At 39.8% G+C, this 25,795-nt stretch overlaps 1 protein-coding gene across 1 annotated transcript in view; it reads right to left on the reverse strand.

Annotated features, from left to right (window-relative positions):
• The window catches only part of IQUB (IQ motif and ubiquitin domain containing), a 729,710-nt gene that overhangs the window by 200,334 nt on the left and 503,581 nt on the right, over positions 1–25,795 (reverse strand). Inside the window, exon 10 of the mRNA XM_044088765.1 lies at positions 14,609–14,785. Within this exon, the coding sequence (XP_043944700.1) occupies positions 14,609–14,785 (177 nt within the window). The remainder of the gene's footprint in view (positions 1–14,608; positions 14,786–25,795) is intronic.

Genomic DNA, 25,795 nt, shown 5'->3' on the forward strand with positions numbered 1-25,795 from the left:
TGCTGTGAAGCTATATCCAAAGCTAACATGGCTAGTCTGCAAAGGGGGTATGACCTTGTTATCCCTTGCTTGTTGATGTATCATGTGACTGTGGTATTGTCTGTAACCACTTGAAGAGGTCCTGGAGAAGAAAGATGGTTCAGAGAGTTGAGTGACTTTATCAGAGCAAACATCTCCTTGAAATTTATGTACTTGCTCTGTCCTTGGTGTCCAGCACCCCTGCACATTTATCCCTCTCGAAACTGCTCCCCAAACAAAGTCTGAAGCATCTAAGGTGACTAACTGCTCTGGAGCAAAGATGGAGAAGGGGAGACCTGGATTTAAGGATATCTGTTGTCTCCACCAAAGCATTTCTCTTCTTTAAAACCCTCAGACTGGATCCGAAAAGATAAAGGGTTTTGATGTTGGGACCAAAGAGAGTTTAGATACCACTGTATCTTTCTCATGCAGAGTCTTGCCAGGGGTATCATGAGAATCACAGATGCCATGAGACCTAAAATTCTGAGGTCTTCCCTCACAGTGACCAAAGTCTGAGTGGAAAACTGTAGAAATAGATCTAGATAAAGATCTATTTTAACCATGGAAAAACAGCTCTATGAACTGAGGTCTCTAGCTGACATCCCAGGAAAACAATCTGGTGTGAGGGAATCAAAAGAGTTTTGAATGTTCTCTTGGAATCTCAGCTTGTGCAAGAGATCTCTCACCCAAGAGAGAGACTCTTGACGTTTTAAAAAAAGGCTCTAGACTGCTAAGCAAGTCATATAAATATGGGAAAATGTGGATACTCTGTAGCCTGCTATGAGCTATAATTGGAGCCAGACACTATGTGAACACTCTTGTAGTCCAAAGGGTAAGGCAGAGAAATGATTATGTGATTCAGATTAAAACATGCCTAAAGTCAGGATAAATAGGGATGTAATAAGCATCTTTTAAGTCTAGTGTTATCAGGAAAATTGAAAGAGGAAGAAGAGATGACAGATTGTGAAGTGACATCATTTTGAATTTGGGCACTATCATAAACAGGCTTAGGAAAGAAAGATCCAGAACTGATCAATAAGCATTTTCTTTCTTTGACAGTAGAAACATCATTGAATAAAACCCATCCCACCTGTGAAGGGGGAGCTGGTTCTATCACTGCTTGGGGCAGCATGTGATAAAGAGGGGAGGAAACAAAACAGTTGTATTTGTATGAGGAGGAATGCCCCCCACCCCACCCTCCCGGAAAAGAAGAATGTCTTCCCACTGCTATCTGTAACACTGATGAATTATTTTCAGAACCCATTTGTCTGAAACAATATATTGCCAAAGAGAAGAATGGGGATTCAGACTTTCTGGAAGAAAATAGGGGCCAAAGTGGGAAGGAGCCACACGGTCTCTTGTTAGATTGTCCTTGAATTTGCAAGGTTTGAGACTATTTTTTGGAACCCCCTTGCTACTTCATGCATGTATGTTTACCTGTATTCTGTTGAGAATGTTTATTCTATTTTTATTTTATTTTGTCAGAAACTGGATGAGGAAAATGAAAATTCCTTACATAATTTGGAAAAGGAGGAATGAAAAATCTCAAGAGATTCCCTGGATCAGTTTGCCCCCTTTCATCATATTTTTGATCATCTCTGCAGCAGATTGTGAAACATTAAATCTCAAAAGGAGAATTTGAAATCTCATTTTTAAATGATCTGGAAGGTCATGAGAATGCAGCCAAGCAAACCTCCTTAAAACAGTATCACTCACGACAACTCTGGAAGAATTATCAACAGAATCATGCACACACTGCAAACAATGACTAGTGACCTGTGCAACAGAAGAAACAAAGTTATTTAAAGCATTTTTTCTTCACAAGAAAGAACTGTAGATAAAAGATTCCTCATACTTTCATAATATATCAGAACAAGCTTTAACGTACGAACCTTCTTCTTTTTCTCCTCCTTTTGACTGCTCCCATTAGGGGTTGCCACAGCAGATCACTTGTCTGTAGAATGAGTGGCAGTAGAGTTTTTACAATGTCAAGTTGCCAGCCCGGCACCCAACCTTTCTCAGAAGCAAATACAAGTACAATTTCACACCTAGGCCAATTTAGAGTGTCCAATCCACCTGCAGCATGTCTTTGGGATGCAGGAGGAAAACAGAGCTCCTGTAGGAAACTCATGTGAACACAGGGAGGATATGCAGATTCCACGCAGAAGGCACTCCAGCTGAGAATCGAACCAGAGAATCTCTTGCTGTGATGCAATAACACTGACCACTGCACCACTGTGCCACCCAAGCTTTAACATATGAGTCTGACAATATAAAATCCTGAAAATCAAAGTTGTAGAAGTACACACTTTTTCCCCATACCTATCAATAAAATTTCCCATTCTTATTAGAAAGAGTACAATTGGAATTAACTAAGTGTTTAGTAGCAGTGGAATCAGCTAAGGCTATAGCTGCTGGGTCAGGTTTGGAAACAGTGTATGAAAGACTGAGGAACTTGACACATTATATCTGCCTTTTTAGGGACTGCTGTCTATCAGCAAAACTGCAGGCAGTAAGACACACATCCTCTAAAGTAGACAGAACAGTAGGAATGGGTGTAGGCTCTGGAAAATCCTTCTGTAACAACTCATAGTAGTTTCTCAGGGACTGAGAAACCTCAGTGCTCTCCCAGTGAAAACACTTGTACATTCTAGCAATAGTCTCAGAGAAAGAGACCATCCCTCCACAGCAATAATCTGAAACTGAGCTCTTCCCTGAGTCTGAATCAGAAATCTGAGGACAAAACTTGAATCCATTCCCTGCATCTTCCTGTTCAGATTCAGAATCTTGCATCTCTTCGGGAAAAGAATCATCCCTCTTTCATTTACCAGAAACTACTTTACAAGAAGGATCAACAGCCTGAATAAAACTTTGAGCCTGACTCAGTAAACTACTCCTATATAATGAAATGTGAGGAGGAGTAGACACATGTTTGGTTTTCTGTTTCTTTTCTAAAGGAAAATTGGGGCAAACCATATTATTAATGGTAGAGCTGTTTCCCCAGGGGTGAGCACAGCATTCTGACATGAGGGAACCCTTGTCTGTTCCTCTCTCAGGACCAACAAGAATGGCTTTCCCTTCCCACAGAGGGGACTCCCACAGCTGCAGAACACATGATGGCTGTAGGTACTACACTAGAAGGATTCATAGTAAAAGATGAGTAGCCTGAGGTGCAGCAAATGGCCACAGCAGAATTACCCACCTAAAACTCAGGCAAATTGCTAGTCTGCTGTGGTGCCAAAGGCTGTTTACTTCACTTTTTATTTTTGTGTCTGGAAGGAGGACGGACTGTGCAACCGACAATCTATTCCATGGTCAAGATGAAAATGGTGCTTCTTTCCCTTCCCAGAGAAGACAAGCAGCAAATACTGGTAAAACTGCCAGTCCACAGAGATTACTTTTTTTGACAGAAAAAAAACAGTAAAAAAGACTTTTAAACACTATGGCAGCCTCATAATGGAAAATTAAACCCATTTTCTCCACAGAAAATATGTGATCAATTATATATTTATTTATCTGACATTTGTTTAATGGGAAAGTCCAACTGGGCTGATGACCTTTTACAGCTGAGGCCTAGGGTGAAAAGCTCAAAGGAAAAGTAAACAAGCAAACATTATTTACATAGTAAAGCAGCATAATACACAACAAACAAGCATTTACATACAATGGATAGAACAAACTTACTAAGAGTTTCATATGTTAAGTTGGCATGATATAGGTAGATAAAATTTATAGTATACAAAAAATGATCCAACTCTTAGCTGATGAGTTGAGTTCTACTGACAAGCTGTTGTATGAAACCTATAGGAGCAGGAGTAGAGACAGGAGAGTTATGTGATCACATAGGCGGGAGACACAGGAAGAGAAAATGGAGGAAGCGGAGAGACAAGAGAAAAGTGTAGTGTAAGGTTAGGGAGGAAGTAATAAAAGGTACAAGGTTAGAAGAATGCATGGCAATAAGGACTAGGTAGTTATAAGGAAAAGGAAAGCAAGGGTATGGTGAGTTAAGGGGAGCAGAATGCTAGAGAAAATACATATAATCTGTGCTAATTAATGTGAGATTGCAAGGAAGGAGGAGGAGGACCGTATACGTTTACACTACTTTAAACCTGACTGACAATAGTAAATATAAGAAAATAGAAGTGTCCCCCGTACAGAACTTAACTGCCCAGCAAAGAAAAGCACAAGATGACCGTCGATCCTCAAAAGCTCAGAGGAGCATACTCTTCAACCGCAATAAAGCTCTGAAGGGCTTTGCACCCAAGCTTGTCTTTTAGTCAGACCATCTAGAGCTGCTTGATAGCTTGGGCAAGTGGAATGTGCCCTGAATCTTTGGAAGCTTGCTGGCTGTTATATCCTTGGCAGAATATAGCCCATATAGCTAATGCTACTGCAGCAGTGAGTAATATGAAAATCTATAAGGAATTGTAAGCAATTATTCTCTATGTAGCTTTCAGGGATAAAGTAGAACTCAAAAGTCATCAAAAAATGTAGTAACATCTGATATACCTTGCTCGTTAATTAATGAGAACAAACTAAAATTAATTTATGTTTTTACTTACACTTTATTGACTAAGATATTCCCACTATGTGCTAATGGCCTCTTTTCCAGGGACCCTCGAAGTGGTATTATTACTGACTGTGACAAAAGGAGGTACTGCCAGCCATGCCAGGAGAAATAGGGCAGTGGATTTGTAACATATGCCTGCACAGCTTGCAGGAATTTTGTAAATAACAATATGTCATTTCTATATCAAATTGATTTGCTTGTGCTGAAAATGTATTTGTGAGGTTTGCATGTGTTAAAATGTATCAACAGCACACCCTGCTGGAAGGAAAAGAAATGTACATGTATTATTGTAACTGAATTAAATGTATATGTTTTAATAGAAGATACTGGGACAGCAGAGGTTAATCTTAATTTACCTGACTTTGCAAAATATAACTGAAATTAAATTGAGTCATAAACATGCTATCTTACACTTTTGGTTGCAGTCAGAGACAAAATCTCTGGGAATCAAGTATTCGGAAGTCTTCTTTATTGTTTCCAGCAGTGAGCTACTTGCTACTCTGGAAGGCTAGAAGGGTGAAATTGTTTTATGACTTCTAGCAGATGCAAAAGATCTGTGCAAAACCCTATCTATGTGTCTGGTCACACATAGGTGCTAAAATCCTAGCAGCTTCTATTGTTGGTAATAATGTGGGAAACAAAGTCAGATGACCAGATGTGATGTCATTGTGTAATCAACCCAGAAATAATATTAGATATTATACTGAGAAGTCTTTCAGGGAGACTAGGCATTCTGTATTCTGTCTTGGATCTGCATACAAGGGCATAATTTACTTGGGATCTATTAAATATATAAAGTATGTTAATAGATTGATAAATAATGTATGTAAAAATATTTGACAGATATTTCATGGGTTATAAAGTGTGTATGGACTTTAAAATGTACTTTGAGCATTTTTACTTAGTTTGTTCTTATAAACTGCCATCAATGGGTTACTATTAACTTGATTTAATTGTATAATGAAACTAATTAAGTTTACTAATTGAAGTTAAAGGGTGTGTATATATAGGGACAGAATGATAATGAAAAATGTTCCAAAAGAAGGCGAGAAGTCGAGGTACCAGAATGTTGTGCAATAAAGATTTGTCCTGCCTGTGGTATTCCTGTTCCAGTTTATGCTGTGTTTATGCTATTTTTGTAGTTTGGAGTTTGGATCGTTTATGTTTGGATATAGAAATACATATTTCTCAGAACTGTGGAGCTGCTAGGAAGTCATAAAGCAATAAAACACTTTTAACATTTTAAACTTAGTAATTACTTCTCTCCAAGACAATACAAAAACTTCTAGCTCTAGACATTGTGTCTGCTACTGGACTGAAACTGAGAGATAACATCTTTTGTTTATGGCCCTGCTATAAAGTAACTTAGCCTCAACTATTCATAAGTTTTGCAAGTTAATCTTCTACATTCCAGCAGGGTATGCTGTGGTTACATTCTTAAAGCTCAGTACATAACATACATTTCTATATAAACCAAGTCAATATTTACAAATGACATAGAATTATTTACAAAATTCCAGATAGCTGGGCTGGCAGCGTGACAGATGTTAGGAAAACAAATTTGATATGTGCTAGGGTAGGGTGAGGAAATGATTTAGAAATACATCACCAAAGATTAAAAAGAAAGTATAGAGTAGTTTAACATGTGTTTTACTTAATGAAAATGGTGAAAATATGATTCTAAGGATCAAGGAATAGTTGTACATAAACTCAGAAAAATATTCAATTGGCAGAAAATAAGACCTTGAAAATTTAAAATACTTCCCTTAAATTTACAAAGAAGAAAAAGTAATAATTTTAGAGTGCTTTCAGTAAATGTTAAAGGTATTATAAATAATGTAAGAAGGATAGAAATACTGGAATAGTCTGCTAAATGTGATGTGGATGTTATTCTGTTTAAGGATGCAAGATTCCTACGTGAAGAAAGACTGCAAACAGAAAAATTGTGGGGTGGAAATATAATATGTAACTTAGGAAGTGACGTTGGTTCTTGAGTGGCTGTGTAAGAAACAGCAAAAATATTAGAAGTAATTTTGATAAAGAAAGGATGGTTAACTGCTGTGGATGTGAGGTGGAGAGAACATGTTTGTACAATTATAGCAGTATATGCACATACAAATGGCAAGGAAAGAGAGAATTTGTTTAACATATATTAAATTATATTATATATATTAAATTATATATATATATATATTAAATTATGTGGTGTTTAACATGAAAACTATAATATCAAGACGACTTTATGATTTAAGAGCAGAATGTAAAAAGAAAGGGAAAGATGTTAAAAGTATAAGAAGTGATAAAATGTGGTAAGTTAGCTGTGTGGAATAAAAGTTTAATGGGCTTATAGAAGAGGGGCAACTGCATCTGAAACTGAACTGATTATTTTGTACTATCGAGGGTTTGGGTGTAGCAGATGATGATACAGTAGAAACAGGTTTTTGTACCATTTAGCAATACGGATGAAGGTAATGGAACAAATGGAATACATTAAAATAGAAAAGGAAATACAAATAATAAATGAGAAAGTATGGGATTCATTTGGAGAGTGAGAAGCATTGCAGTTATAGAAGGATCAGATACAAACTGGTCTGAATGGTGGATAGAATTTAAAAAGTATATATTTTTTTTCAATGGCAAGATGATGTCAGAAAAGAAGAGAATGTGATGTATGAGAAAAATGTACAGAAATGTATTAAAGAATTTAGAGATGAATGCAGGAGACTATTATGATATGGAAAAGGAAATATATAAAAATGAGAAAACAAGACACTGTTTAAACAGAGATATTTACAAGGGGAAGGGAGAAGGTATCTATAAATTTGGGTGAAATAGTGAAGGATAACAGTATAATGAGGGAGATGAAAACTGTAAAAGGAGAGGTATAAGTATTGTAGTACAGCATGTGGAAAATATGTATAAGAATAAAAAGAAAGGAAGAAAGTAAAAGAGAATGAATAATAAAAAAAATCAAAAATGAGTTAGGGAAGAATTTGAAAAAGAAATGACTATTAATGAATTGGGTGAAGTACTTAAGAAAGAAAATGTTGATTCAGTATCAGGTCCGGATTGTATAAAATGTGAAATGTACAAGAAATGAATGGATTGGCATACAGAGTGTTTTGTAAAGATTTTGAATGAATAGTTGAAAAAAAAAAGTTTACTTATGAAGATTTATGTAGTAAGATATTAAATTTTCTATGAGAGAAAAGATGCAAAGAATAAAATAAAAAAATGGATACCTATCACATTGAAAATACAGATTATATTTTTATGAGAATAATCCAGAGGAGAATGGAAGGAAGGATGGGCATTATAGAAAAAATATATATATGGTATAAAAAGAAGGGAATATCAGGAATTACTGCTGGTGGTGCAAAAATTGTGGATGATATTATAAGTAAAATGGAAGATGTTAAATATATAGTAGGTGACATTAGTAAGGCATCTGATACAGTAGGACATGATACTTTGTGGGATCTTATGGAAAAATATGGAACAGATATTATAATTAGGAGAGTGTGTACGTCAGCATATCAAGATAATAGACTGAGAGTGTTAGTGAACAGTTGTCTGAGTAAAGAAATATGCATGAATTGTGGTATAAAACACAGATATCCCATGAGTTGGGGATATTGTTTACATTAGTAACGAATACAATAGTGAATGAACTAGCTTATAAAATGAAAGATGCTAGATATGTGATGCAAAAAAAAGTGGTGACTCCAGTAGTTCTGACACATGCAGATGATATACGTGTGGTTGCTGACAATAAGATATGGATTGGGGAAGTGTTGGTATGTCGGAATGTTTAGGAGAAATGAGAATGATACTAAATAAAGGTAAAAGTAAGGGTTCGGGAGATGTGGAAACTGGAGGGATATGTTATTCAATTAATTAAGTATCCTTGTTAGGAATACAATCTGGGAAAATGACATAGTTATGAGGCAATGGGAAGGTTTGATAGCACTAATAAAAGAAAAGTACAGTTGTGAACACTTACCATAAATATAAATGTTTGAATGTATTCACTGTTGCAGTCATCACACATGGGTTATCTGCCTGCAGGTAGCCCTCAGTTGGCCCAAATACCAGAGACATAGCATTTCTGCGTCAGATGTTGTCGCTCCAAGACTGACGTCAGTTTGTCAGGGGTATAAAAACAGGCAGCTGACACCATTACATCAGTTTTCTTGCCCAAATGTCAGAAGCCCCCCAAATAGGGAGCTAGGTTATGGTGGGGAAAACACCACCAGTAAAAAGTAAATACCAATACCAATACCCCAGAAAGGGGTGAGTAATAGCCATAGAGAGGTGAGAGAGAGACCAGGGGGCTGGAGGGAGGGAAACCAGGACTGCAACAGTGAATACACTCAAACATCTGCATTTATGGTACGTGTACACAACTGTACTATGTTCTTCGTGTTTCACTGTTGCAGTCATCACATTTGGGTTGATTCCCAAAGCTGAAGCAGGGTGGAGGCAGTCAAAAAGAGTTAGGGTTGGCTAGTATCTCTTGCAGGACTGCTGTTGCAAAACCTGCTCTGGATTTGGAAAAGATAGGCAGGTGGTAATGCTTGGTGAAGGTGTGTACAGAACTCCAGGTAGCAGGTTCCAGGATGTCCCTGGTAGGGACTCCCCTAAGAAATGCTGTAGAGGTAGAGATTGCCCTAGTGGAATAAGTTCTGACCCCCTGACAGGTTGGATTCCCATGGTGCTTGTAGCAGAAATGGATGTAGTGTGCTATCCATTTGGAAATTGTTTGTTTTGAAATGGCCATGCCCTCTGCCCCTGTTCCAAAGCTGACTAGTAACTGGTCAGATTTCCTGAAGAGCTTAGTCCTATCAAGGTAGAATCTGAGCTGTCTGTGCTCATTCAAGGAGTGCAGGATCCTTTCCCCTTTATTTTGAGGATTAGGGAAGAAGGTTGGCAAATGGATGGATTGGTTGAGAGCCACACTGGATACCACGTTAGGCATAAAGTAAGAGTTAGTCCTGAGGGAAACCCTGTCAGCATGGAAAATAATGAAGGGTTCCACAGCCATAAGTGCTTGTAGCTCAGACACTCTTCTAGCTGAAGTGATGGCCAGAAGCAAGGCTGTTTTCCAAGAGAGGAATTTTAACTCTGCTGACACTGCAGGTTCAAAGGGGGGAAGTGTGAACTTTTCCAGTACAAAGTTAAGGTCCCAAGCAGGGGGTGGGAGCTCTCTTTGGCAGCCTTAAGTTGTTTGCCCCTCTCAGGAACTGTTTGATAAGAGGGTGTGAGAAGAGAGGTGGCTCAGTGTTGTAATGAGCCAAAATGGCTGAGGCATGTATGTTAATGGAGGAGAAAGACAGGACTTTGTGGAGTAAATCTGCTAAGTAATCCAGGATTAGAGGCAGGGAGGGCAGAGTTGTGTCCTCTCCTTTAGATTGAACCCAGGAGCAGTACCTTGTCCACTTATCAGCATAGGATTTTCTTGTACTGGGTCTTCTGGCTTCAAGAATGATGTCCAGCAACTGCTTGCTTAGGGTTACTGGGGGGAGAATTCAAGGAATAAGTCAGGCTGCAAGATTTAGGGTTTGCAGTTGAGGATGCAAAATCTGTGCCCCCTGCTGAGAGAGCAGGGTTGGGTTCTGATGTAGGTGCCAGGATGGCACTGGTGACAGGCTGCACAGGAATTGGTACCAGTGCTGCTGTGGCCAGTCCAGGGCAATCAGAATTGTCCTTAGTCTGTCCTGTCTTATCTTGGGTAGTACTCTTGAGAGAAGGGGCAGAGGGGGAAAGGCATAGATTGAGAGATTTACCCACTGAAAGGATAGGGCATCCACCTTCCAGGCCCTGCTGTAAGGATTCCTGGGGCAGAATCTGCTGAGCTGGTGGTTGCAGGGGGAGTCAAACAGATCCACCTCTGGGGTCCTCCATTTCTGAATCAGAAGGTTGAAGGTGCTGGGCTCTAATTGCCACTCATGTGGGTCTAGGAGATTTCTGCTTAAGTTGTCTGCCAGTGAGTTTTGTTTGCCTGGCAGGAATTGAGCTTGCAGATGGACTTGCATGTCCAAGGCCGTGTTCCACAGGACCATGGCTAGCCTGCAGAGTGGGTAAGAGTGGGTTCCACCCCTGCTTGTTGATGTACCACATAACTGTGGTGTTGTGTTTATTAGCAGGTGTCCGGGTGAGAGTAGGGATCTGAAAGCAGTCAGAGCATGCTGCACAGCTAGCATCTCTTTTTTGTTGATGTGCAGATGCATTTGTCTTGGGCTCCAGTGGCCCTGAATGCACTTGCCATCCATGTGTGCTTCCCAGGCATAGTTTGATGCATCTGTGGTTAGGGTCTGGGCAGCGTGGGGTTGAGTAAAGGGCAGACCCTTGTTGTGGTTGCATGCTGCTGCCCACCAAAGAAACACTGTCCTTAGACAGGGTATGATAGCAATGACGGTCTCCAGGTCCTGAGAACTTTGGCACCAAAGACTTTTTAAGTACCACTGAAGTTTCCTCATATGCAGTCTGGCATATGGAATTAGTAGGATACATGAGGCCATGAACCCTACGGCTTACAGGATTTTCCTCGTGGATAGCTGGGTTCTGTTGGCCATTTGAGTAAAATAGCCTGTACGATAGGCTTGTTTTTCTGAAATGAAGAATGCCATCTGGGATGCTGTGTCCAAGCTTGCTCCCAGGAATACAATCTTTTGACTGGGGACCAGTTTTGATTTCCTTTCATTGATGGTGTACCCCAGGGATGTGAGAAGGTTTTTTTACAAATGTCAGATGCTGCAAAAGCAATTCCTGACTGACCGCCTGAATCAGGCAATCGTCCAAGTACAGTTAGATTTGGATATTTCTCTGCCTGTAGTGAGCAATGGCTGGAGCCGCGCATTTTGTGAATACTCTGGGCACAGTGGATAAGCCAAAGGGAAGTGCAGAGAACTGGTAATGCAAAGATCTGGCACTGAAACGTAGATATTTCCTGCATGACTCCCTTATAGGGATGTACAGATATGCTTCTTTAGGTCTAGGGTGACTAACCAGGCATCTTTGGCTAGCATAGGTAGAAGCTGCTGCAGGGTGAGCATTCTGAATTTTGGTACCACCAGGAAGGTGTTGAAAATTGAAAGATCTAGGATTGGGTGCCAAGTGCCCTCTTTTCTGAGTACAAGGAAAAGTCTGGAATAGAATCCTTGACCTATCTGTTCTGCAGGAACAGGTTGAATTGCCCTGATAGAAAGCAGGGATAGAACTTGGTTTTGTGCCTCTGCCCACTGGTTTGGAGGAAGGTTTGGCAACCCTTTTGGGGTTGGCAGAGAGTGGAAGTAAAATTTGTACCCCTGGGACACAATGTTGAGCACCCATTGGTCTTGGGTGATGGACATCCAGTTTTTTGCATGAAGGGCAATGCCTATTGAATATAGGAGGCTGTACTTGTAAGAATTATTTGACTGACTGCATAGATTTAGCTTTTTCTTCCATCTTTTTAAGAACCTCTTCTGCTTTGCTGCCAGATTGTCCTTGTTCAAAGAAGTGTCTAATAACTTTGATTTGACATGGTCTGGCAAGGTCTGCTCCTTAAGCCAAGCATGCCTTCTCAATACAGAACCAGTGACTGCTGCCCTGCAAGATGCTTCTAGGGCATCAAAGCCACACTGCAATGTATGCTTGCTGACTTGGCTTGCAGAATGCATAAGCTCTTGCAATTCTTTATTTTCTGCACAGTCTGTAAAGGTTGCTATTTTTTGCTTAATAAGTTCCATAATATGTTGTTGGTACTTCAGCATGTGAAACTGACAATTCAAAGCCCTAATAGCGAGAGTTGCAGAGGTATATACTTACTTACCCCATCTGTCCAAAACTCTGGAATCCCCGTCCGAAGGGGTGGGATTCTTAGCTGTAGTCTTAGCTGTAGTTGCCTTAATACTTTTAGGGTCCTGGGAAATTATCTCTGGATCAGCAGTAGGATTTTTGAAAAGGAATTTGTGAGAGTCAGGTACTCTGTAGTACCTGTCTGGTTTCCTAGGAGCAGGGGGTAAAGTATCAGGAGTTAAGTCTGGATTCCATAAAGTCATCATCCACAACTTCCAGGACTGGAGGTATTGCTAAAGGCTTATGTTATGGCAAATCTAGAAATTCTCTGAGTCTCTTTTTGGACTGAGGATAGTCTTTGCATTCCCAATGGAAATGCTCTCTTAAGATATATAAGGTTTCACCAAAAGAAAAATCCTCCGGAGGAGAGACAGAGGGGATGGATTCTTCTACATCTAAATCCTCATAAGCAGATAAAGGCATGTCTTCATAATCAGATACCTCAGACTCTTGGCGACAGGTCTCTTTTTCTCTTAGCAGGGGAAGGCTGACTTCCCCTAATCAGCATAATAAGGTCTTCTGCCATTTTAAGCATTTGATGTTGTGGCAAGGGAGCAGGTGCATGCACTTTGGTCATTGGTTTTCTAGGCGTAGCGTGTACTCTTGGACTTAGAAACTTGGTAGTTTTAGACAGAACTGAAGATGCGAAAGAAGTCATCGGTTTGTGTCAAACATCAGTAGTGCGAAGAACTTCCTCAGAAGCTGGTGCCTGCTCAGTGGCTCTGGACCCATCCAAGGTAGAGACATCTACAGGTTCCATAGTCGAAGAAGAGTCTTGCGGCATACTGGACTATGAACGGGTCTCGGTAGAGGCCTGTGAATCCATTGAAGCAGGCATCAGGGCCTGCGAAAGCACCTCACTAAGTACCGGCGAACTGGCAACTAGCTTAATGGAAGCATCGTCGGCAGCTTTGAACCTGTGCGGTCTGTCTCTGTCTTTATCCTTACTTTTTTTTGAATATCGGTTGTTGGATGGCTTACAGAAGCCATTTCGGAATACGGAGATTGAGACTGAAAGTATTTAGTGACAATAAGGGCCTGACAACGAATAGTTTGAGCATTGAACAAGGCACAAAACTGACAGCGAGGTACGTCATGGTGTGGGCCTAAACAGGTGATACAGTAAGAATGGAAATCTTGGTGTGGTATTTGCTTTCCACAGGCAAGACAATTGTTAACTTTTTCTGACATCGGTTAAATCAAGAAAAAAGGATCCCCGATGGGGTACTTAGCTTTAGAAGACTTCAGGATGATTCAATTCGTAAACAGAAACTCAGGTAGCGGCTGACCAGCACTTGTGCGAACTGCTTCTGCTTTGTGCTCCTCGGCAAGAAAGACTGGGGTAATGGTGAAGGCTGCCTGTTTTTATATCCCTGACAACCTGACATCAGTCCTGGAGCAACAGCATCCGATGCAGAAATACTAAGTCTCTGGTATTCGGGCTGACTGAGGGCTACCTGCAAGCAAATAACCCAAGTGTGATGACTGCAACAGTGAAACATGAAGAACATCTTGTCATATGTGGAGGACTAACAGTTTAGCATTCAAGAAAAAGGTTTATCTGGTGAATTCTGTTTTAATGGGAAATAGCTTATATGTCAAATGTTTATATGATCCCAGAACAATATGAAAAAGAAATTGTGCAATTAGCTGTTTCTTTCACATGGGATTCAAGATTAAACAGTGAAAAGAGGTGCGTTGCATATACGTGAAGATAAAGGGGGATTTGGGTTATTTAATCTAATTGTTTGTTCTGCTTCTTTAAACTTGTAGAGTATTAAAGTTTGAAATGGATGGAAATAGACAAGACTGGATTGCTTAGTCTCAGTTGTTGTTTGTCTTTCGGCTTTACTCGGTAAGGGGTCGCCACAGTGGAACTCCGGTCTGCTAATGATTGGCAATAGATTTTTACAAAACGCTGAGGTGCCAGCTCGATGCCCAACCTTCAAGGAAGGCAAGCCCATTTACGTAGTCAGCATAAACACCATGGCCAACACAGGCTAAATATTAAGCAGATGAAATCTGTGTTGTTCTTAGAAGATAAACATTCCATAAAATAAAATTAATTCTAGCATCAAATCATAGAGAAAGTCCATGGATATAGCTGCTGCTTTGTAATCACACAAATGCAACTGAAGTCAATTATCCTCTTAGCCATATCTTAATTACTTGATACATTACCTTAAGCAATCTGGCAACTTCAGGATTAAATGTTGGGGTTTTGATATACTGAAGAAACAGTGTAGCTATCCTTTTTCTCAGTCCATCCAGATTAGTATCTTTGACACCTCTCATTAAAAGATCAGCTTCTCTGTCAATTAGTTCAACCAGTTCTTGAGTCAGCTTGCAGTTATGCTCCTGTGTGAGATACAAAACATAATAAACAAAATACTATTTTACTGAGTCTTTTTGTTATAATATGTGAATAATGACTGTATTTCGCATGCTCAAAAACAATACATATTCCTAATATTTTTCCATTAAAGCCGGCAAATCATTTAGAATATTACTTCCCCCTTTCTGACATTCTTCTCAAATATACACTCAAATACCTAGGAATAAATTTCACACACCCTCACCAAGAACTAATAAAAGCAAATCTATATAGAGTCTGGAATCAGATAAATAACGATCTAACTAGATGGAAAAACATCAGTCCTTCTTTGCTATCAAAATCCGCTATCATTAAAATGAATATTTTGCCTAGAATCCTATTTCATCTTAACTCCATCTTCTTAAATGTTACGAAAAATTTTTTCAGAAAACTGGAAACCACAATCTCAAAGTTTTTATGGTTCCCTAAATCAACCAGAATATCGTACAGGAAACTAAATACACCAAAGACCAAAGACGGTTTAAGTTTCCCAGACTTTAATTTATATTACCACATCATTAATGCTAGCCGTCTAATTCATATTGCCTGCTATGATCCCTCTGCTGAATCTTGGCACCCAACCTGGATCAAAATCTGGTGCAGCTATATATATATATTTGTTAAAATTAAATCCATATGCTGTCCCTTTTCTAGCACCTGATGGTGACTACACATTCAAGATCTTGCCTACACTAAAGAACAAAATTTTGCATCTTTTGCATCTTTCAAACTCTGATGACCTCCTTAAACTTACACAATACTGTTCCCATTCTCCAACCTATTCACTTAAACCTTAACTTAAAAATCAATAATAAAATGATCAATCTAACAAACTTCCCTATTATTAAGAAAGCCATAGTTTGGCACTTTTATAACTCTAAAAATGTTTCCAAGGTTAAAGCCTTATTTGGTGCTCCTAACAAATATGATCCTATCTTAAGACAAACTAGTTCACTTATAAAACAAAAAATTCTCTTGCTATAAAGTGAAGGAGCAAGACATTACAGTATCACAATCTATCATTAAATCACTTTCCCTACAGAACAAAATGATTTTGAACACCTATAAACTTGTGTCAGGCATTAAATATAATCATTCACTTCTATTTTCCAAATATTGGGATGGCATACAATGAGAAATCTCTACAGAGTCTAACTGCGAAGCAATCAATAATACCCTGAATGTAACCCCCTTCAAAAACCTAATTTACACTCAATGTATGATAAACAACAATTCCTACTATACCACAGCAGTCTTAGTGAAATTTGGATACAATAAAAACCTAACCTGTCTGTTCTGTTCCCTCCCACATGTAGATATACTTCACATCTTTTGGAGCTGTAAGAATATTTACAAACTTTGGTGTTCTCTCAGAACTCGGAAAAAATGGGATATGAAAAAAAAACACATTTTCTTGGCAACCCATGATTCTAAATATAATTCCTAAATCTCTTAAGGGTATCCATCGCCACATCTGTGTTACGGCCTGCGTTCTTCTCAAATATTTTACAGCCAAGAATTGGGTCAATCCCTCAGCAATAGCTTGGGAAAACTTTACATCAATGGCAATCAAATATATATCTGCACATAAGTTATGCAATAATAAAAAGAAAAAAAGAATATTTTCAGAATTACTGGTGTAGCCTTTTTGACATAATCCAAACTAAATAATCTACCAAAATGTGGGTCACTAACATTACATTCCAAGTAATCCTCCATCGGTATCATATCTAGCCCTATAATCATTAGACATTGTTATCATCACACTGTAACTTTTGATTTTACAAAGTATTTTGTTATATTATTTTGTTATCCTCTGGCATCCATGGTGTAATTATGTTGTAAGTATGGTATAAATAGTTGTACATGGTGTAAATAGTTGGTTTATATGGATATACCCTCCTTACCGCTTTTCTTTCTTTTTAAGACTGTCATATACGTCTTCCAAGCCATTTTCCATTTGTATCTCTAGACTTTGACTGTAATGGGTTATTGGGGGTCTTTACTGCTTATATTATTCTCTAAGATGTAAGTTTCCCTGTAACGATAAGTGCTGTTTTATAAATGCATAGTTTTTGTACTAACTGTTTTATATATATATATATATATATATATATATATATATATATATATATATATATATATATATATATACCTATACTTTACTGCTTCTTTTAATGACTTACAGTTTTTCCTTTGCATGTTTGAAAAATTTGTAAAATTCAATAAAAATATATTTGAAAAAAAAAAAACATATTTCTAATAATTCTACAATATTTGCTTTTTGCAAAATGTTCATGTATAATATATAAATTTATAAAAGGGACACTCCAAAAATAAAGAAGTAAAAAAGCAGAAAAGAATCATTGATCATTGAAATGGCTATACACAGTGATAATAGTGTCCTATATCCTGAGAGACACAAAGACATTAAAATACCAGGATTTGTACGTAGAAACTAAAGGAATGGAGGATAAAGACACCCAGCTAGCGCCAAAGGTGGAGTGAGCAACAGGACTAATACAAAAAAATGTTCAAATGTACTTACATATGCTACTGATGCAAAGAAATCTGTATGAGTTTTTGGCAAACATCAAAGATTGAAATACAAGTCATGTACTCACTATAACTATGTATGTGTTGTCCATTTTCATTCTTCCTCAACTAATGGATCTGGGATCCAACCTTAGATCTGGCTTAGCCACAGTTACTTAGACTCTCAGATCCAGCTCTCAAGCTCCTCCCATTGCCCCAAATGCCCCAGCATTCTGCAATACCTCAGCTCAAGTTTGCAAGCCTAGATACAGAAAAAGTCAACCTGAGGCCACTCTAGAAGAAAAGCTGTTAGAAAAGACTGTGGCTCCAAGATGGAACAGAGATTCCATAACTACCATCAGGTTACTCCAGGAAAGGAAGGGAAGGGGGAAGGAGGTGTGCAAGTTGAGGAAGAACAAAAATGGACAACATAACTTTTATACCTGATGTTGTCATTCTCATTAGTTCCTCAGCTGATTGGACAAAATCCCCAGCTACATGAATCTTGGGTGGCCCTCATGGAAGCATATTCCAGAGCACTGCAGAACCAAAAGCAGCTCTGTTTCTGGAGGTAAAATCCAATTTGTAATAAGCAATGAATATATGAACACTGGGCAAAGTGGCTGCACACAAATGTTATCAGTTGAAGCTCTGGACCAAAAGTCAGAAAAAATACCATGGGTCTAATGGAGTGTGCTTTAAGAGGTCTAGGCAAAGAAAGACCTCGTTGACTGTAAACAAATGATATGCAATCTGTTAGCCACTTTGCTAAGGTAACTTTAGAGACTGTTTTACTCAGTTTACTGGACTAAAATGAGATGAACAACTGATCTGACTTTCTGAAGTCTTTTGTCCTATGGAGCTAAAAACAGATTTGCTCTGTACATCTAAAAGATGAAGCATGTATTTACCTTTGTTAGAGAAGTTGGGGAAGAAAACAGGTAAATTGATAGCTTGGTTAATATTTGCCTTTGAAGCTACTTTGGTCAAAAAGGAAGGATTAGTTCATAAGGTAAGGATTAGTTCATAAGGTAATCCTATCTTTAATGGAAAAACAAATATGGGGATTTGGAGGAAAGGTCCTGAAGTTAAGACGTTCATCTGGTGGAGGTAATAACCGCTAGAAAGGTCATTTTCCAGGAAAGGAACTTGAGATTAGATTTAGTGGATGGCTCAAAGAGATTCTGAGTAAAAGCATGTGGTAATAGTGTTAGATCCTGGGGGTCTAGGGTCTTTCACTGGGGGGGGGGGTTAAGCAAAAAGGTGCCTTTAAGGAAAGCTTTGCACAATTTGGATGAAGCTAGTAAGGATGCATCATCTCTGGTATGCCGGTGATAGCTGCCAATTGTACATTGATGGTAGAAAAACTATCTCCTTCTTGAAAAATGGATGCTAGGAAATCCAGAACAGTGAGAATAGGACCAGTAAAGGAATTTAATTCCCCCTGAAGGGCCTGAAATGAAAATCTTTTCCATTTACTCTTGTAAATCTTCCTAGTGGAGGCTTTATGGGATGACATTAATATCTGCCAGACCAGGAAGGAAACTCTGGGCTGTCTAACCATTAGTGGAATTGGAGAAACCATGCAGTCAAGTTGAGGCCTATAATGTCTGGGTGTGCCATCCCCATAGGATGAGAAGTTGTGGACTGGGATGCAGTATCCAAGGTGAATATCAAAGATGAGACCAAAGGAAGGAAAACCACATCTGATGAGGCCAATAAAGGGCAATGAAGATAACCTTGCTTTTCAACCGAAGTACCTTCTTCAAGAATTTGGGAATTACAGGTAAGGGAGGTAAGCATAAAGGAGCCTGGAGGGCCAACCATGGACTACAGAATTTCTCAGTGACACACACACACCACCCCCCAGAAGGGGGATCCAGGCAAAGAAGCTGCTGACCTTGCTGTTGTGCGAGAAGGCATAAAGATTGCAGCAAGGCTGACTCCAATGACAGAAAATACTTTCCACCATTGACTGACTGAGACATCGCTCGTGAGGCATGTTTTTTTATTTATTTTATTTAACATTTGTTAACCGGGAAAGTCCGACTTGGAACAAAGCCAATTTTCAGAGGAGGCCTGGGGAGAAATGCTCCAGATACATGTCTTTGTAATCTGGTGGATCTGCTGAGTTTGTCTGCTAGCACATTGAATTTCCCCAGGATGTGTGTTGCCATAAGAAAACAGTTGGAGGAGATTGCCCACTGCCAAACTGTCATTGCCTCTCTACAAAGAGGATAGTTCCCCTCTGTTTGTTAATGTACCAGACTACAGACATGTTGGTTTGGGCCACAAGAGGGTTGCTTGAAAGGCCTGCAAAGTTAAGAGGAATACCCTTATCTCCAAGGCATTGATATACTGATAGGTCTCTTTGGGAGACTATGTACCTTGGACCATCCTTCCCAGAAATCCCTACAACACCCAAATTGGGAGGCAGCTGAGGTCACTGTGGCTTACAGGGGTAGAAACACAAAGCGGTGTCCCTGACAAACTTTGATGGATCAGATCCACCAACGGAGGTAGTTTTTGCAAACCTGAGTCAGCTCGATCAGTAAGGACAAAGGATGTTCAGGCATTGAACACTGAACAGCTAGAGTCTATAATGACTGCACATACAGAATTGATCCATTGGAATCAAAGTTATATCAGCTGCTATAGACTCTAAAGTCTAAAGAACAAGTCTTGTGGGGGGAGAGGAATGTGAAAGGGGTTGTCCACTTGAGATCTTATGGTGTATTCTCTGTTTAATGGAAGAAATACTAACCGGTTTCTAAAGTCAAGGCGAGCTCCTATGAATTCCAAGATTTAGACCAGTTGAAGATGAGACTTGGCATAGCTGATTGTAATAACTAGATAAGACACAACTGGAGTAAATAGTCTCTGTTTCTTTTGAGGAGATGCCTGGTTGGAGTAGTAAGGAGCCAGTCATCCAGGTATGGAAACACTCAGAATTCTGCAGTCTCATGTGAGCTGCTAACACTGACATAAACTTGCTGAACACCCTGGGGGCAGTGTTGCGACCAAAGACCAGGGCTCTGAACTGATAGTGATTGGCCCCCAGGCAAAAGCATGGGTATCTTTGGGAGTATCTGTTCATCTTGATATGATAGCACGCATCCTGAAGATTAATATAGCACATCCAATAATCTTTCACAGAAGTGGCAGAATGAACTGAACAATGACCATTGAGAACTTGGAGTTCTTCACAAACTGATTGAGCATGCTGAGATCCAGAATTGGTCTCAGATGCCCTGTTTCCTTTGGCACTAAAAATAATCTTGAGTAAGTTTCAAACCCTCTCTGGTCTGGTGGGAACTCCTGGATTACTCTTTTGTTTACCAACTTTTGAACTTCTACAGCTGCTAACTACTGCTGACTGGGTAGAACAGTGGAGAGCCATTTTCTGTTTGTTGTTGGGATTTGTAAAATTAGTATGAAGAAACCTTTGTATATGATATTATATGATTATCCTCACCCAAGTGGCAGTTGTTATCCACACCCAGGCTTCTGTATGCAGAGACAAGTGCCCCCAACTGGCTCCAGAGAACAGCATTTGGGCAACCCTTCAAGAGCACTAAAATGGTTTATCAGAGAAGGAATCTAAAAATCCCTGGTTCTGTGGGCCTCCTCTGCCATGAGGGCAGCATCTCCCATTAGAATTACCCCATGGCCTTGGGGGAAGTTTCCCTTTGTGAATCTTGGAAAGGACCTTGGAATTTTTAGAAACATATTTTTCTGCACCCTCTCTGATTACTGGAAAAAGATCTCTGAGGGGTAGAAAACTGTATTCCTGTGGCAGGAAAAGTCTTCCCATCCTGTTCACTGTGGCAGAATGTTTCTTTAACAATTGGGCCAAATAAGGAAGATCCAGCAAAGGCATGTCTTTGTAATCTGGCGGATCTGCTGAGTTTGTCTGCTAGCACATTGAATTTCCCCAGGATGTGTGTTGCCATAAGAAAACAGTTGGAGGAGATTGCCCACTGCCAAACTGTCATTGCCTCTCTACAAAGGGGATAGTTCCCCCCTGTTTGTTAATGTACCAGACTACAGACATGTTGGTTTGGGCCACAAGAGGGTTTCTTGAAAGGCCTGCAATGTTAAGAGGAATACCCTTATCTCCAAGACATTGATATACTGATAGGTCTCTTTGGGAGACTATGTACCTTGGACCATCCTTCCCAGAAATCCCTACAACACCCAAATTGGGAGGCAGCTGAGGTCACTGTGGCTTACAGGGGTAGAAACACAAAGTGGTGTCCCTGACAAACTTTGATGGATTAGATCCACCAACTGAGGTAGTTTTTACAAACCTGAGTCAGCTTGATCAGTAAGGACAAAGGATTTTCAGGAATTGAACACTGAACAGCTAGAGTCTATAATGACTGCACATACAGAATCGATCCATTGGAATCAAGGTTATATCAGCTGCTATAGACTCTAAAGTCTAAAGAACAAGTCTTGTGGGGGGAGAGGAATGTGAAAGGGGTTGTCCACTTGAGATCTTATGGTGTATTCTCTGTTTAATGGAAGAAATACTAACCGGTTTCTAAAGTCAAGGCGAGCTCCTATGAATTCCAATATTTAGACCAGTTGAAGATGAGACTTGGCATAGCTGATTGTAATAACTAGATATGACATAACTGGAGTAAACAGTCTATGTTTTTTTTTTTGAGGAAATACCTGGTTGGAGTGGTGAGGAGTCAGTCATCCAGGTATGGAAACACTCAGAATTCTGCAGTCTCATGCGAGCTGCCACCGCTGACATACACTTGCTGAACACCCTGGGGGCAGTGTTGTGACCAAAGACCAGGGCTCTGACCTGATAGTGATTGCCCCCCAGCCAAAAGCACGGGTATCTTTGGGGGTGTCTGTTCATCTTGATGTGATAGCATGCATCCTGAAGATTAATATAGCACATCCAATAATCTTTCACAGAAGTGGCAGAATGGACTGAACAGTGACCATTGAGAACTTGGAGTTCTTCACAAACTGATTGAGCATGCTGAGATCCAGAATTGGTCTCAGGTGCCCTGTTTTCTTTGGCACTAAAAATAATCTTGAGTAAGTTCCAAACCCACTCTGGTGAGGTAGGAATACCTGGATTACTCTTTTGTTTACCAACTTTTGAACTTCTAAAGCTGCTAACTCCTGCTGACTGGGTAGAACATTGGGGAGCAATTTTCTGTTTGTTGTTGGGATTTGTAAAATTGGTATAAAGCAGCCTTTGTATATGATATTATAGCAATAACCCATGCTTGGGTGTGGGTAATACTGGATTTACCCACGGTTGGTGTGGTTTGGTCACAAGAGCGAAGCCGGAGTAGCCAAACAAAGCCAACCGTGGGTAAATCCAGCATTACCCACACCCATTAGTGGGTTATTGCTATTATACAATGACATTATTTAAGAAAAAAAATAATTACTTTTCTTAAATAATGGCATTGTATAATGCCTCCTTGCTGCTCTTCCGCAGCTGTCTGGTATTCTGCTGCAGTTCTGATGTACTGCGCATGCGTATGCTTACGCAGTACATCAGAGCTGTGGGTAAAAGCAATAGAGAAAGCAAGATCTCCGTTGCTTTTTATAAACTGTTTCGCTATGCTAAATGGGTTTAACATAGCGAGACAGCTTTAAAAAAAGCAACGGAGAATCTCTGTTGCTTTTTTAAAGTTGTCTCGCTATGTTAAACCCATTTAACATAGCGAGACAGTTTTGAAAAGAGCAGGGGAGAAAGCAAGATCTCCGTTGCTTTTTACAAACTGCCTCGCTATGTTAAAGGAGTTTAACATAGCAAGGCAGCTTTAAAAAAAGCAACAGAGAATCTCCGTCGCTTTTTTTAAAGCTGTCTCTCTATGTTAAACTCGTTTAACATAGCGAGACAGTTTGAAGCAATGGAGATCTTGCATTCTCCATTGCTGTAAAAAAAGAGTTATAGTAATGGAAAAAGTCCGGACGACCGGACCTTTTTCCATTACTATAACTCTGATTTACAATGTGCACGCTGACCAATCAGCGTGCACGTTTTTGAATATTAATGGGCGGTCGTTGAATAATATACGATTTTCCTCACCTAAGTGGCTGTTGTTATCGACACCCAGGCTACTGTATGCAGAAACAAGTGCCTCCAACTGGCTCCAGAGAACAACATTCAGGCAACCCTTCAAGAGCACTAAAAAGGTTTATCAGAGAAGGAATCTAGAAAACCCTTGCTCTGTGGGCCTACTCTGCCATGAGGGCAGCATCTCCCATTAGAATTACCCTGTGGCCTTGGGGGACGTTTCCCTTTGTGAATGTTGGAAAGGACCTTGGAATTTTTAGAACCATATTTTTCTGCACCCTCTCTGATTCCTGGAAAAAGATCTCTGAGGTATAGAAAACTGTATTCCTGTGGCAGATAAAGTTTTTCCATCCTGCTCACTGTGGCAGAGTATTTCTTTAACAATTAGGCCAAATAAGGAAGATCCAGGAAAGGCATGTCTTTGTAATCTGGTGGATCTGCTGAGTTAGTCTGCTAGAGCATTGAATTTCCCCAGGATGTGTGTTGCCATAAGAAACAGTTGGAGGAGATTGCCCACTGCCAAACTGTCATTGCCTCTCTACAAAGGGGATAGTTCCCCCCTGTTTGTTAATGTACCAGACTACAGACATGTTGGTTTGGGCCACAAGAGGGTTTCTTGAAAGGCCTGCAATGTTAAGAGGAATACCCTTATCTCCAAGACATTGATATACTGATAGGTCTCTTTGGGAGACTATGTATCTTGGACCATCCTTCCCAGAAATCCCTACAACACCCAAATTGGGAGGCAGCTGAGGTCACTGTGGCTTACAGGGGTAGAAACACAAAGGGGTGTCCCTGAGAAACTTTGATGGATTAGATCCACCAACTGAGGTAGTTTTTACAAACCTGAGTCAGCTTAATCAGTAAGGACAAAGGATGTTCAGGAATTGAACACTGAACAGCTAGAGTCTATAATGACTGCACATACAGAATTGATCCATTGGAATCAAAGTTATATCAGCTGCTATAGACTCTAAAGTCTAAAGAACAAGTCTTGTGGGGGGAGGGGAATGTGAAAGGGGTTGTCCACTTGAGATCTTATGGTGTATTCTCTGTTTAATGGAAGAAATACTAACCGGTTTCTAAAGTCAAGGCGAGCTCCTATGAATTCCAAGATTTAGACCAGTTGAAGATGAGACTTGGCATAGCTGATTGTAATACCTAGATATGACACAACTGGAGTAAATAGCCTATCTTTTTTTTTGAGGAAATGCCTGGTTGGAGTAGTGAGAAGCCAGTCATCCAGGTATGGAAACACTCAGAATTCTGCAGTCTCATGCGAGCTGCCACCGCTGACATACACTTGCTGAACACCCTGGGGGCAGTGTTGCGACCAAAGACCAGGGCTCTGACCTGATAGTGATTGCCCCCCAGCCAAAAGCACGGGTATTTTTGGGAGTGTCTGTTCAACTTGATGTGATACCATGCATCCTGAAGATTAATATAGCACATCCAATAATCTTTCACAGAAGTGGCAGAATGGACTGAACACTGACCATTGAGAACTTGGAGTTCTTCACAAACTGATTGAGCATGCTGAGATCCAGAATTGGTCTCAGGTGCCCTGTTTTCTTTGGCACTAAAAAGAATCTTGAGTAAGTTCCAAACCCACTCTGGTCAGGTGGGAACACCTGGATTACTCTTTTGTTTACCAACATTTGAACTTCTAAAGCTGCTAACTCCTGCTGACTGGGTAGAACATTGGGGAGCAATTTTCTGTTTGTTGTTGGGATTTGCAAAACTGGTATGAAGCAGCCTTTGTAAATGATATTATAGCAATAACCCATGCTTGGGTGTGGGTAATGCTGGATTTACCCACGGTTGGTGTGGTTTGGTCACGAGGGTGAAGCCCGAGTGGCCAAACAAAGCCAACCATGGGTAAATCCAGCATTACCCACACCCATTAGTGGGTTATTGCTATTATACAATGACATTATTTAAGAAAAAAAATAATTACTTTTCTTAAATAATGCCATTGTATAATGCCTCCTTGCTGCCCTTCCGCAGCTGTCTGGTATTCTGCTGCAGTTCTGATGTACTGCGCATGCGCATGCTTACACAGTACATCAGAGCTGTGGGTAAAAACAATGGAGAAAGCAAGATCTCCATTGCTTTTTATAAACTGTTTCGCTATGTTAAATGGGTTTAACATAGCGAGACAGCTTTAAAAAAAGCAACAGAGAATCTCCGTCGCTTTTTTTAAAGTTGTCTCGCTATGTTAAACCCATTTAAAATAGCGAGACAGTTTTGAAAAGAGCAGCGGAGAAAGCAAGATCTCCGTTGCTTTTTACAAACTGCCTCGCTATGTTAAAGGAGTTTAACATAGCGAGGCAGCTTTAAAAAAAAGCAACAGAGAATCTCCGTTGCTTTTTTTAAAGCTGTCTCTCTATGTTAAACTCGT

Source organism: Protopterus annectens, chromosome 11.part0 (assembly GCF_019279795.1).
Source record: "Protopterus annectens isolate FY-2018-M chromosome 11.part0, PAN1.0, whole genome shotgun sequence".
NCBI classification, from domain to species: Eukaryota; Metazoa; Chordata; order Ceratodontiformes; family Protopteridae; genus Protopterus; species Protopterus annectens.